The 13,355-nt window shown below is 35.2% G+C and overlaps 1 protein-coding gene across 1 annotated transcript in view; it reads right to left on the reverse strand.

The window, feature by feature from the left end:
• Positions 1-13,355, reverse strand: part of LOC117340148 (coiled-coil domain-containing protein 191-like) — a 31,051-nt gene that overhangs the window by 10,858 nt on the left and 6,838 nt on the right. Inside the window, exons 4-9 of the mRNA XM_033901915.1 lie at positions 9,611-9,796; positions 8,461-8,633; positions 6,979-7,083; positions 6,296-6,414; positions 5,677-5,851; positions 506-696 (exon numbers count right to left, since the gene is read on the reverse strand). Of these exons, the coding sequence (XP_033757806.1) occupies positions 506-696; positions 5,677-5,851; positions 6,296-6,414; positions 6,979-7,083; positions 8,461-8,633; positions 9,611-9,796 (949 nt within the window). The remainder of the gene's footprint in view (positions 1-505; positions 697-5,676; positions 5,852-6,295; positions 6,415-6,978; positions 7,084-8,460; positions 8,634-9,610; positions 9,797-13,355) is intronic.

Consider the following 13,355-nt stretch of genomic DNA (forward strand, 5'->3'; position numbering starts at 1 on the left):
AAATCTTCCGTTTTCCACTCACGATCTACAGCACCCAATTGCCTAGCCACAAATATCCACAGCTAATACTGCTGCACCACATTGGCGTTATATTCATCACAGTACAATTACGACAGGCAATATTTGGCACATCAAACAATTCATTGTTTTTAACATTAATTATATCTATTTACCAATCAAGAAGAGGACCCCTCCCCACTCCCCCATATCAGGGGCCGTGGTGGCAGAGTGGTTAAGGTGTCCCGACACTTTAACACTAGCCTTCCACCTCCGAGTTCGAAACCTACGTGGGGCAGTTGCCAGGTACATTTACTGACCGTAGGCCGGTAGTTTTTCTCTGGGTACTTCGGCTTTCCTCCACCTTCAAAACCTGGCATGTCCTTAAATGACCATGGCTGTTAATAGGACGTTAAGCAAAAACAAACCCCCTCCCCCCCATATCTACTATATATATACCTCCACTAACTATACACTGAACACACAGTATCTAGTAAGTAAGTATTACCTGTGTGTCTGTATGATCGATATCTCGTGTTGTTTTGTCTCTCTGTCGATTCGGTGTGTCCGTATAAATGCCTTCCACGCATTCCAGGCCTGTAGGAGCAGTTTCCAGTCATGGATAGCCTTAGCTCTCCCAATTTGTAGACGCCGCTGAAGTACGATGTTGTACCAGGAAGAAAAATGCCGCTGAAGACTCTGTAACGAAAACGTATAACTGTAACAGTTAGCTGTACTGTAACAGTTCTAGTCTATGACTGTAACAGTTAGCTGTACTGTAACAGTTCTGTCTATGACTGTAACAGTTAGCTGTACTGTAACAGTTAGCTGTACTGTAACAGTTCTGGTCTATGACTGTAACAGTTAGCTGTACTGTAACAGTTCTAGTCTATGACTGTAACGGTTAGCTGTACTGTAACAGTTCTGGTCTATGACTGTAACAGTTAGCTGTACTGTAACGGTTAGCTGTACTGTAACAGTTAGCTGTACTGTAACGGTTAGCTGTACTGTAACAGTTAGCTGTACTGTAACGGTTAGCTGTACTGTAACAGTTAGCTGTACTGTAACAGTTCTAGTCTATGACTGTAACAGTTAGCTGTACTGTAACAGTTCTAGTCTATGACTGTAACGGTTAGCTGTACTGTAACAGTTCTAGTCTATGACTGTAACGGTTAGCTGTACTGTAACAGTTCTAGTCTATGACGACTGTAACAGTTAGCTGTACTGTAACAGTTCTAGTCTATGTCTGTAACAGTTAGCTGTACTGTAACAGTTCTAGTCTATGACTGTAACAGTTAGCTGTACTGTAACAGTTCTAGTCTATGACTGTAACGGTTAGCTGTACTGTAACAGTTCTAGTCTATGACTGTAACAGTTAGCTGTACTGTAACAGTTCTAGTCTATAACTGTAACAGTTAGCTGTACTGTAACAGTTCTAGTCTATAACTGTAACAGTTAGCTGTACTGTAACAGTGAGCTGTACTGTAAAAGTTCTAGTCTATAACTGTAACAGTTAGCTGTACTGTAACAGTTCTAGTCTATGACTGTAACAGTTAGCTGTATTGTAACAGTTCTAGTCTATGACTGTAACAGTTAGCTGTACTGTAACAGTTCTGGTCTATGACTGTAACGGTTAGCTGTACTGTAACAGTTCTAGTCTATGACTGTAACAGTTAGCTGTACTGTAACAGTTCTGTCTATGACTGTAACAGTTAGCTGTACTGTAACAGTTAGCTGTACTGTAACAGTTCTGGTCTATGACTGTAACAGTTAGCTGTACTGTAACAGTTCTAGTCTATGACTGTAACGGTTAGCTGTACTGTAACAGTTCTAGTCTATGACTGTAACGGTTAGCTGTACTGTAACAGTTAGCTGTACTGTAACAGTTCTAGTCTATGACTGTAACGGTTAGCTGTACTGTAACAGTTAGCTGTACTGTAACAGTTCTAGTCTATGACTGTAACGGTTAGCTGTACTGTAACGGTTAGCTGTACTGTAACAGTTCTAGTCTATGACTGTAACGGTTAGCTGTACTGTAACAGTTAGCTGTACTGTAACAGTTCTAGTCTATGACTGTAACGGTTAGCTGTACTGTAACAGTTCTAGTCTATGACTGTAATAGTTAGCTGTACTGTAACAGTTAGCTGTACTGTAACGGTTAGCTGTACTGTAACAGTTCTAGTCTATGACTGTAATAGTTAGCTGTACTGTAACAGTTAGCTGTACTGTAACGGTTAGCTGTACTGTAACAGTTAGCTGTACTGTAACAGTTCTAGTCTATGACTGTAACAGTTAGCTGTACTGTAACAGTTCTAGTCTATGACTGTAACAGTTAGCTGTACTGTAACAGTTAGCTGTACTGTAACAGTTCTAGTCTATGACTGTAACAGTTAGCTGTACTGTAACAGTTCTAGTCTATGACTGTAACAGTTAGCTGTACTGTAACAGTTAGCTGTACTGTAACAGTTCTAGTCTATGACTGTAACAGTTAGCTGTACTGTAACAGTTCTAGTCTATGACTGTAACAGTTAGCTGTACTGTAACGGTTAGCTGTACTGTAACAGTTAGCTGTACTGTAACAGTTCTAGTCTATGACTGTAACGGTTAGCTGTACTGTAACAGTTAGCTGTACTGTAACAGTTCTAGTCTATGACGACTGTAACAGTTAGCTGTACTGTAACAGTTCTAGTCTATGACTGTAACAGTTAGCTGTACTGTAACAGTTCTAGTCTATGACGACTGTAACAGTTAGCTGTACTGTAACAGTTCTGGTCTATGACTGTAACAGTTAGCTGTACTGTAACAGTTCTAGTCTATGACTGTAACGGTTAGCTGTACTGTAACAGTTCTAGTCTATGACGACTGTAACAGTTAGCTGTACTGTAACAGTTCTGGTCTATGACTGTAACAGTTAGCTGTACTGTAACAGTTCTAGTCTATGACTGTAACAGTTAGCTGTACTGTAACAGTTCTAGTCTATGACTGTAACAGTTAGCTGTACTGTAACAGTTCTGGTCTATGACTGTAACAGTTAGCTGTACTGTAACAGTTCTAGTCTATGACTGTAACAGTTAGCTGTACTGTAACAGTTCTGTCTATGACTGTAACAGTTAGCTGTACTGTAACAGTTCTGTCTATGACTGTAACAGTTCTAGTCTATGACTGTAACGGTTAGCTGTACTGTAACAGTTCTGGTCTATGACTGTAACAGTTAGCTGTACTGTAACAGTTCTAGTCTATGACTGTAACGGTTAGCTGTACTGTAACAGTTCTAGTCTATGACTGTAACAGTTAGCTGTACTGTAACAGTTCTAGTCTATGTCTGTAACAGTTAGCTGTACTGTAACAGTTCTAGTCTATGACTGTAACAGTTAGCTGTACTGTAACAGTTCTAGTCTATAACTGTAACGGTTAGCTGTACTGTAACAGTTCTGGTCTATGACTGTAACAGTTAGCTGTACTGTAACAGTTCTGGTCTATGACTGTAACAGTTAGCTGTACTGTAACAGTTAGCTGTACTGTAACAGTTAGCTGTACTGTAACAGTTCTAGTCTATAACTGTAACGGTTAGCTGTACTGTAACAGTTCTGGTCTATGACTGTAACAGTTAGCTGTACTGTAACAGTTCTGGTCTATGACTGTAACAGTTAGCTGTACTGTAACGGTAAGCTGTACTGTAACAGTTAGCTGTACTGTAACAGTTCTAGTCTATGACTGTAACAGTTAGCTGTACTGTAACAGTTCTAGTCTATGACTGTAACGGTTAGCTGTACTGTAACAGTTCTAGTCTATGACTGTAACGGTTAGCTGTACTGTAACAGTTCTAGTCTATGTCTGTAACAGTTAGCTGTACTGTAACAGTTCTAGTCTATGACTGTAACAGTTAGCTGTACTGTAACAGTTCTAGTCTATGACTGTAACAGTTAGCTGTACTGTAACAGTTCTAGTCTATGACTGTAACGGTTAGCTGTACTGTAACGGTTAGCTGTACTGTAACAGTTCTAGTCTATGTCTGTAACAGTTAGCTGTACTGTAACAGTTCTAGTCTATGACTGTAACAGTTAGCTGTACTGTAACAGTTCTGGTCTATGACGACTGTAACAGTTAGCTGTACTGTAACAGTTCTGGTCTATGACTGTAACAGTTAGCTGTACTGTAACAGTTCTGGTCTATGACTGTAACAGTTAGCTGTACTGTAACAGTTCTAGTCTATAACTGTAACGGTTAGCTGTACTGTAACAGTTCTAGTCTATGACTGTAACAGTTAGCTGTACTGTAACAGTTCTAGTCTATAACTGTAACGGTTAGCTGTACTGTAACAGTTCTAGTCTATGTCTGTAACAGTTAGCTGTACTGTAACAGTTCTAGTCTATGTCTGTAACGGTTAGCTGTACTGTAACAGTTCTAGTCTATGACTGTAACGGTTAGCTGTACTGTAACAGTTAGCTGTACTGTAACAGTTCTAGTCTATGACTGTAACAGTTCTAGTCTATGACTGTAACGGTTAGCTGTACTGTAACAGTTAGCTGTACTGTAACAGTTCTAGTCTATGACTGTAACAGTTAGCTGTACTGTAACAGTTCTAGTCTATGACTGTAACAGTTAGCTGTACTGTAACAGTTAGCTGTACTGTAACAGTTCTAGTCTATGACTGTAACGGTTAGCTGTACTGTAACAGTTAGCTGTACTGTAACAGTTCTAGTCTATGACTGTAACAGTTAGCTGTACTGTAACAGTTCTAGTCTATGACTGTAACGGTTAGCTGTACTGTAACAGTTAGCTGTACTGTAACAGTTCTAGTCTATGACTGTAACAGTTAGCTGTACTGTAACAGTTCTAGTCTGACTGTAACAGTTAGCTGTACTGTAACAGTTAGCTGTACTGTAACAGTTCTAGTCTATGACTGTAACAGTTAGCTGTACTGTAACAGTTCTAGTCTATGACTGTAACGGTTAGCTGTACTGTAACAGTTCTAAACTAGTAGATTAAATACAGACTTGCATACTCTCCGACTGTCTGTCATTATTTACAACTGTAGTCAACAGTTAGAAGCATGAATCTTATGATACCTCCCTAACACCATGGCTTACTCTGTAGAGAACTTTAAATTGCCAAGCCCGAATCAAACTTCCCTAGCTTCGCAGCTCACTCTAGAGAATTTTACAGTGACAAGCCTGAATCATACCTCCCTAACTTCACAGCTCGCTCTAGAGTTTTACAGTGACAAGCCTGAATCAAACTTCCCTAATGTCATGGCTTACTGGAGAACTTGACAATGCAACCTTTGGTGAAGGTCCTAAGTAAGTGGTTGACCACATAAGACATTTTTGGGGTTTTTAGGAAGCTAAGATCATGGCTTCTTTTGTGTGGTAGCTGTCATGTCCTCGGGCAAGACATTTTAACCCAATGGCTTTGTATAATACCATCCATTTGGCCTCTTTTATGTTAAGTGAGGTAGCCATCAACTACTACAAGGAGACTCCATCTCAAAATGACCCTGTCTGTTCATTGAGCAAACACTCACCAAACAAACAAGGAAATAAGCCAACATAAGGAAACACATCTAGGATATTTTGTTCTGTTTGAGACCCAACAGAAAAAGATTCGCTTCCCTTGATCTTACATCAGATAACACAAACCAACAAGTCTTAAAGCAGCTTCTGAGTCCCTGCTGTGTACCTTTAGGTTAGCTGCCTCTTGTCTGGTCTGTATCTGTCCAAGTCTGACCATGATTTTCCTCCGTCTCTCTTCCTCTGTACGTTCTCGTTTCTCCCTCTCCAGCCTGAAATTTTCTTCCTCTTCATCAACTAACACTGTTGCTTTGTTTAAAGTTTCCTCCTGGTTCTTCCTCTGCCTATAGATATTAAATATAACAAGCATGTTGGGTATTGTTAAAATAATGTCCCGTATTTTTCTAGATATTTGTTTGTATTTTTCTAGGTATTTGTTTGTATTTATCTAAATATTTTTTTTTGTATTTATCTTAATATTTTTTTTTTGTATTTATCTAAATATTTTTTTGTATTTATCTAAATATTTTTTTGTATTTATCTAAATATTTGTTTGTATTTATCTAAATATTTTTCTGTATTTAAAATCTAAATATTTTTTTGTATTTATCTAAATATTTTTTTGTATTTATCTAAATATTTGTTTGTATTTATCTAAATATTTGTTCGTATTTATCTAAATATTTTTTTGTATTTAATATCTAAATATTTTTTTGTATTTATCTAAATATTTTTTTGTATTTATCTAAATATTTGTTTGTATTTATCTAAATATTTTTTGTATTTACCAAGATCTCTGTTCATCTAGCTGGCGCCGTTCCTCCTTCATGTCTTTACGTATCCGAGCCATTTCTTTCCTTATTTCCATTTCTTCCTTCTTAGCTTTGGCCAGTTTGTTCTTCTCCTCCTGAAAAGTAACATCTAGTAGGGTAAAGAGACCATAACACCAAGTTTTACGTATATTTAATATTTAGGAAAACAAAGTAAGGAAATATATATATGAAAAAAACTTTCTTCTGATAGCAACAACATGATACATGCACAAATTGCAGCGGTCAGGCAGATAGATGGCAGAACCACCGCCAACCTCCACATCAGATTTTTTACCTGTCAAATAGTCTGTTAGCCGTAGAACCATTTGTTAGCTGTAGAAACCATATGTTACCTGTAGAACCATTTGTTACCTGTAAAACCATTTGTTACCTGTAGAACCATTTGTTACCTGTAGAACCATATGTTACCTGTAGAACCATATGTTACCTGTAGAACTATTTGTTACCTGTAAAACCATTTGTTAGCCGTAGAACCATTTGTTACCTGTAGAACCATTTGTTACCTGTAGAACCATATGTTACCTGTAGAACTATTTGTTACCTGTAGCACAATTCGTTACCTGTAGAACCATATGTTACCTGTAGAAACCATTTGTTACCTGTAGAAACCATTTGTTACCTGTAGAACACTTTGTTACCTGTAGCACAATTTGCTTGGCTTTGTGATGTGCGTCCTTCTTTGCTTGATGTTCTTTTTTCTTTCTGTTTAGCTCCTGTTCACGTTTTTCTCGATTATCTTTCACCTGTGACAGTTCAAGGATGAACTATTATTAGTAAAAGAATAGATCACCTCTGTATGTTGATTAACTCATAACTTCATAGCCCATACCCTATGATATGCACTTAACACACAAAAATGCTCAGAATTGCATCAGGGCATCAAAAGAGAGAAAGATGGAATTTTCCATTCCATATGGCCTCACTTTTTAGCATATTTTCTACATCAATATGATGATAGACAGCCAGACAGTTAACTCATCAACTATCAAGTACTATCATGGCCTTGTGGTCTTGTAGCAAATCATATTTCCTTCCTTGTAAGAGCCAAAACCCAAAGTAGTTAAAATACTCAAAAATGCACAGAATTGCATTGAAGTGTTTAACAGTACAAAAAAGGGAAAGGTAGAATTTTCCGTTTTATTTGAATCGTGTTTGAATCTCTTATCTGTGTAAATGTTGATTTTGAAGACCAAAGCATTGGTTTTATCCACTTTTCTTATTAAGATACAATTTGGTCTACAATCTATCTCACACCAGGTGGAAGTATTGTTTTCCTTATAAATCAATAATCTACATTTATTGTCCATCAGTCCCAAGTTTGTGTAAATTGCCCAGCTGAATAATTGTAATACTAGATTATCTCCCCCTAGCTATTATAATAGCTTGTAACTCTTCGACTATATCCTAAAACTATAAAGCTCAATTTGATTTATAATTTTAATATCACAGAGACATGTGCCGGTCTACCCTACATAGTGAATACACTGACTTCACAGCTAGAGAAACAAACCAGATTTTCCATAATATCAGTAAAAATTCTCCAACTCCAAACCAAGTATTACAGGATAAAATTCTAAGCTGAAATTAATTTAGATAAAGTACCTCTGAGTTAACAAATTAACCTGTAACTAGCTAGTGACAGGAATCGGTTTCACTTTCAGAATCGATAATCATAACCATGAAATGGATTGATTATCATTTATTATCGGTTTTCTAAATTAAGCACAGAATTGCCACTTTGTAGAAAATGTTTGTACATCTCAAGTACATTTATTATATGTGTTAGCCTTTGTTGTCAATAGTTTGAACAAAAAAGAGCATTTAACGGTTGTTAATATATTCAAATCTCCTTAATCACTAGTAAACAACCAGTGAATATATTGGTGAAATATAGGATCAACTACTGCTTGGTTTGGTAAAATTACAAAAATACATGAAGCCAACATTTACAAATACATTCAGAAATTTCCAATTAATTGCCTTTTCATATATTGATGATAAGTTTTTTTGTTGTTGTTTTTTGATTTTTTTTTTTTTGACTAATTCTCCATCATTTTCGATCATCGTCCCACCACTAGTACTAGCCTACAATGTAGAAATGATTTGGGTTTAAGTAATACCTGTTTGTGTCGTAGCTCCATCTTGGTGCGAGGATCGGGCTTGTTTAAATCCTCAAACCCTAAATCATTGGTGACATTGTCGTTTACAAATTTCTTACTAAGCATATGTTGTACAATGGATTCCACAGCACTTTCCTCATCTTGCTCTGCTAGAAATGCGTATGGGTCTGTGTCTATGAATAGAAATTATATTTAAACATATCTGGTAATATCATCACAAACGTATATACATGTATGTATTGCTCCGACCTATAAAATTTCAAATTTTTCTCCAAAGCTCTAAACTTTTCCAGTTAAATGAATCAGCAGCGAGTCTTCAAATCAAATGATATTATGACTAATATTAAGATCTATAAAACGTATCTTATAATATTTTATGACTTGTCACAAATTCAAGATTAAAAGATCATCCTGATTCTGAAGGTAATTACCATTACACTAATTGTATTTATTACTTGCTACTAAATTTTTATAGTTATAAGAAATTGAGAAGTTCTCAATTGAATACATTTTTAACAACACACCATATTCATTATATTCATAAGGCAAGCACATCAAGACCATGACATTAGTTTCAAGTAATGAAAAGTCTCAATATTATAAGTATGCACACTGGAATGTCTTCAAATTGTGGTACTGACCATTATAACAAATGAATATTGACCATAAATGGTTGAATGTTGACCATTAATGGATGAATATTGACCATTAATGGATGAATGTTGACCATTAATGGATAAATATTGACCATTAATGGATGAATGTTGACCATTTATGGTTAAATATTGATCATTAATGGTTGAATATTGACCATTAATGGATGAATATTGACCATTAATGGATGAATATTTACCATTAACAGATAAATATTGACCATTAATGGATGAATATTGACCATTAATAGATGAATATTGACCATAAATGATTGAATATTGACCATGAATAGTTGAATACTGACCATCAAAGGATGAATATTGAACTTTTATGGATGAATATTGACCATCAACGGATGAATACTGACCATCAACGGATGAATACTGACCATTAATGGATGAATACTGACTGTTTATGGTTGAATACTGACCATTAAGATATGGATACTGACTTTTGATAGATTTATACTGACCATTATCAGTGGCTGAATACTGACCATTAATGGTTGGTTGAGGTTTCACTAGACCTTGTTCCTCGTAGTTATTCTGGAGGAGATGGTCCCACTCACGCTTAACATCTGACTGAACCGTTCGTCTTTGGTACACATCTTCCTCCAAGTCATCATCACCATCATCTTGTAAGTGGACTTTATCCTCCATCCACTGAGACAGAAGATCCTGGGCTAAGGGAGGTAACCACGAAGGATTAAATCACCATCCTGATTGTGATCAGGGCTTTTTTCTCATTGATTTGGGAAGGGGCCTTTTTGTCTCATTTTGGGAATTAAGAAAATTGATGAATTGGGAAAGTTTTTTTCAGGAGTAAACTGCAAATTTTGGGAATTCGGCATTAATATGAAATAATTTCAATTGGGAATGGGGCCTACTATCAGCCCCAAAAAGTCCTCAGAAAAAGCCCTGATGATGGAAGCCATTACCTGTTAAATCTTTCAACTAATAATATTATTATCAGACTCTTTCATCTGTGTGTATGTAGGACAGGGATATAAAAATATTCCACCCAAGGGTCACAAAATGTGGTGAGACCAGACGCTTGCCGAAGTTTTTACCAAATTTTGTGAACCAATAGTGGAATATCCCTATCCTACATACACAAATAATGAAAGAGTAATTTTCTCTCAACGACATATATATATATACTTCCAAATTTCTGGTAAAAATTTCACTCGACCATCCATTTTCTTTATTTTTTTTGGTTTCTTTATCTGAGGTTTTTACTGAAAATACTCATGACATTCAAAAAATCAAACCCATTACTGGCAAACTGTAAGCACACATATTTCGTTCCTTTCTTGGTTCAGGGATGAACGAATGTATAACCTGTGCATAAAAATTCTATTAACTTGACCAACTTTTGACATGTCCATGATTAAATTGTCAATATTCTGTAGGACTATATTCAAATTCAAAAGTAAGAGCAATGATTTTTTTTTACTGCATCACATCTAAAATAAAGTGAGAAATTGGGAGTTTCCGTAAATTCCTTAACATGGAGGGTTGACAGGTTTGACTAGAACAGTATCAAAACTATACACAGCTATATATGTAACTATTTGTAACAGGAAAAATGACCAGACTGGAACTCAAACCCAGGACCTCTAGACGGACGCTCTAACCATTCCTCCGATCCCTCCTTCAACAAAGTCTTCAATGAGAGACTTCCACCCCGAAGATACACACGAGACCCTAATTACCACCTTAATGAGTTGAGCACTATGTAGTAGGAGAGGAAAAATGCAATGACCAGACCGGGACTCTAACCTGGGACCTCCGAACTCTCGACTTAAGCTCTAACTTAGTAACCATTTGAGCTACCTGGCCACCGGCACTCTGCCCAGTCCAGTTCTGCTACATTCCTCCCTCCTTCAACAATGTCTTTGACCCCGGAAGACACACACATGAGCCTATACCACCATTTGCGAGTATTTAGTTGGGTGCCAAATGTAATAGGAGAGGAAAAATGCACAGCTAGAATGGGACTCGAACCAAGGACCTCCCAACTCTAGACGCACGTTCTAACCATTTGAACTATATATCTGGCCAGCGGCGTTCAGCCCAGGCCAGTCCCACTTCCTATTAACCACATAATATGAGGATAAATTATCATTGCCCTACACTATATATATTAACTTACCTTCACTTAAAGATAAATTATCATTGCCCTACACTATATATATTAACTTACCTTCACTTAAAGATAAATTAGCATTGCCCTACACTATATATTAACTTACCTTCACTTAAAGATAAATTATCATTGCCCTACACTATATATTAACTTACCTTCACTTAAAGATAAATTATCATTGCCCTACACTATATATATTAACTTACCTTCACTTAAAGATAAATTATCATTGCCCTACACTATATATTAACTTACCTTCACTTAAAGATAAATTATCATTGCCCTACACTATATATATTAACTTACCTTCACTTAAAGATAAATTATCATTGCCCTACACTATATATTAACTTACCTTCACTTAAAGATAAATTATCATTGCCCTACACTATATATTAACTTACCTTCACTTAAAGATAAATTATCATTGCCCTACACTATATATATTAACTTACCTTCACTTAAAGATAAATTATCATTGCCCTACACTATATATATTAACTTACCTTCACTTAAAGATAAATTATCATTGCCCTACACTATATATTAACTTACCTTCACTTAAAGATAAATTATCATTGCCCTACACTATATATATTAACTTACCTTCACTTAAAGATAAATTATCATTGCCCTACACTATATATTAACTTACCTTCACTTAAAGATAAATTATCATTGCCCTACACTATATATAACTTACCTTCACTTAAAGATAAATTATCATTGCCCTACACTATATATCAACTTACCTTCACTTAAAGATAAATTATCATTGCCCTACACTATATATTAACTTACCTTCACTTAAAGATAAATTATCATTGCCCTACACTATATATATTAACTTACCTTCACTTAAAGATAAATTATCATTGCCCTACACTATATATTAACTTACCTTCACTTAAAGATAAATTATCATTGCCCTACACTATATATAACTTACCTTCACTTAAAGATAAAGTATCATTGCCCTACACTATATATTAACTTACCTTCACTTAAAGATAAATTATCATTGCCCTACACTATATATTAACTTACCTTCACTTAAAGATAAATTATCATTGCCCTACACTATATATATTAACTTACCTTCACTTAAAGATAAATTATCATTGCCCTACACTATATATAACTTACCTTCACTTAAAGATAAATTACCATTGCCCTATACACTATATATAACTTACCTTCACTTAAAGATAAATTATCATTGCCCTACACTATATATTAACTTACCTTCACTTAAAGATAAATTATCATTGCCCTACACTATATATTAACTTACCTTCACTTAAAGATAAATTATCATTGCCCTACACTATATATAACTTACCTTCACTTAAAGATAAATTATCATTGCCCTACACTATATATCAACTTACCTTCACTTAAAGATAAATTATCATTGCCCTACACTATATATATTAACTTACCTTCACTTAAAGATAAATTATCATTGCCCTACACTATATATAACTTACCTTCACTTAAAGATAAATTATCATTGCCCTACACTATATATTAACTTACCTTCACTTAAAGATAAATTATCATTGCCCTACACTATATATTAACTTACCTTCACTTAAAGATAAATTATCATTGCCCTACACTATATATATTAACTTACCTTCACTTAAAGATAAATTATCATTGCCCTACACTATATATAACTTACCTTCACTTAAAGATAAATTACCATTGCCCTATACACTATATATAACTTACCTTCACTTAAAGATAAATTATCATTGCCCTACACTATATATTAACTTACCTTCACTTAAAGATAAATTATCATTGCCCTACACTATATATATTAACTTACCTTCACTTAAAGATAAATTATCAATTTCAATTTCAACAAATTTTATTATACAAGATCTTATAGTACAAAGGGATTTGACAACAGGCTTAGCCTATATCAGTCTTCTCCCACATACATATGTAAATGACATTTTGATAATATAATATTGATATAATTTTTCTAGACAACTTGAACAATAGAGCTATATAATTAGGGTTATTTATAACATTTGAACATACACTCATACACTCATACACACATCATTGTAATAGTTTAA

Source organism: Pecten maximus, chromosome 13 (genome assembly GCF_902652985.1).
Source record: "Pecten maximus chromosome 13, xPecMax1.1, whole genome shotgun sequence".
Lineage (NCBI taxonomy): Eukaryota > Metazoa > Mollusca > Bivalvia > Pectinida > Pectinidae > Pecten > Pecten maximus.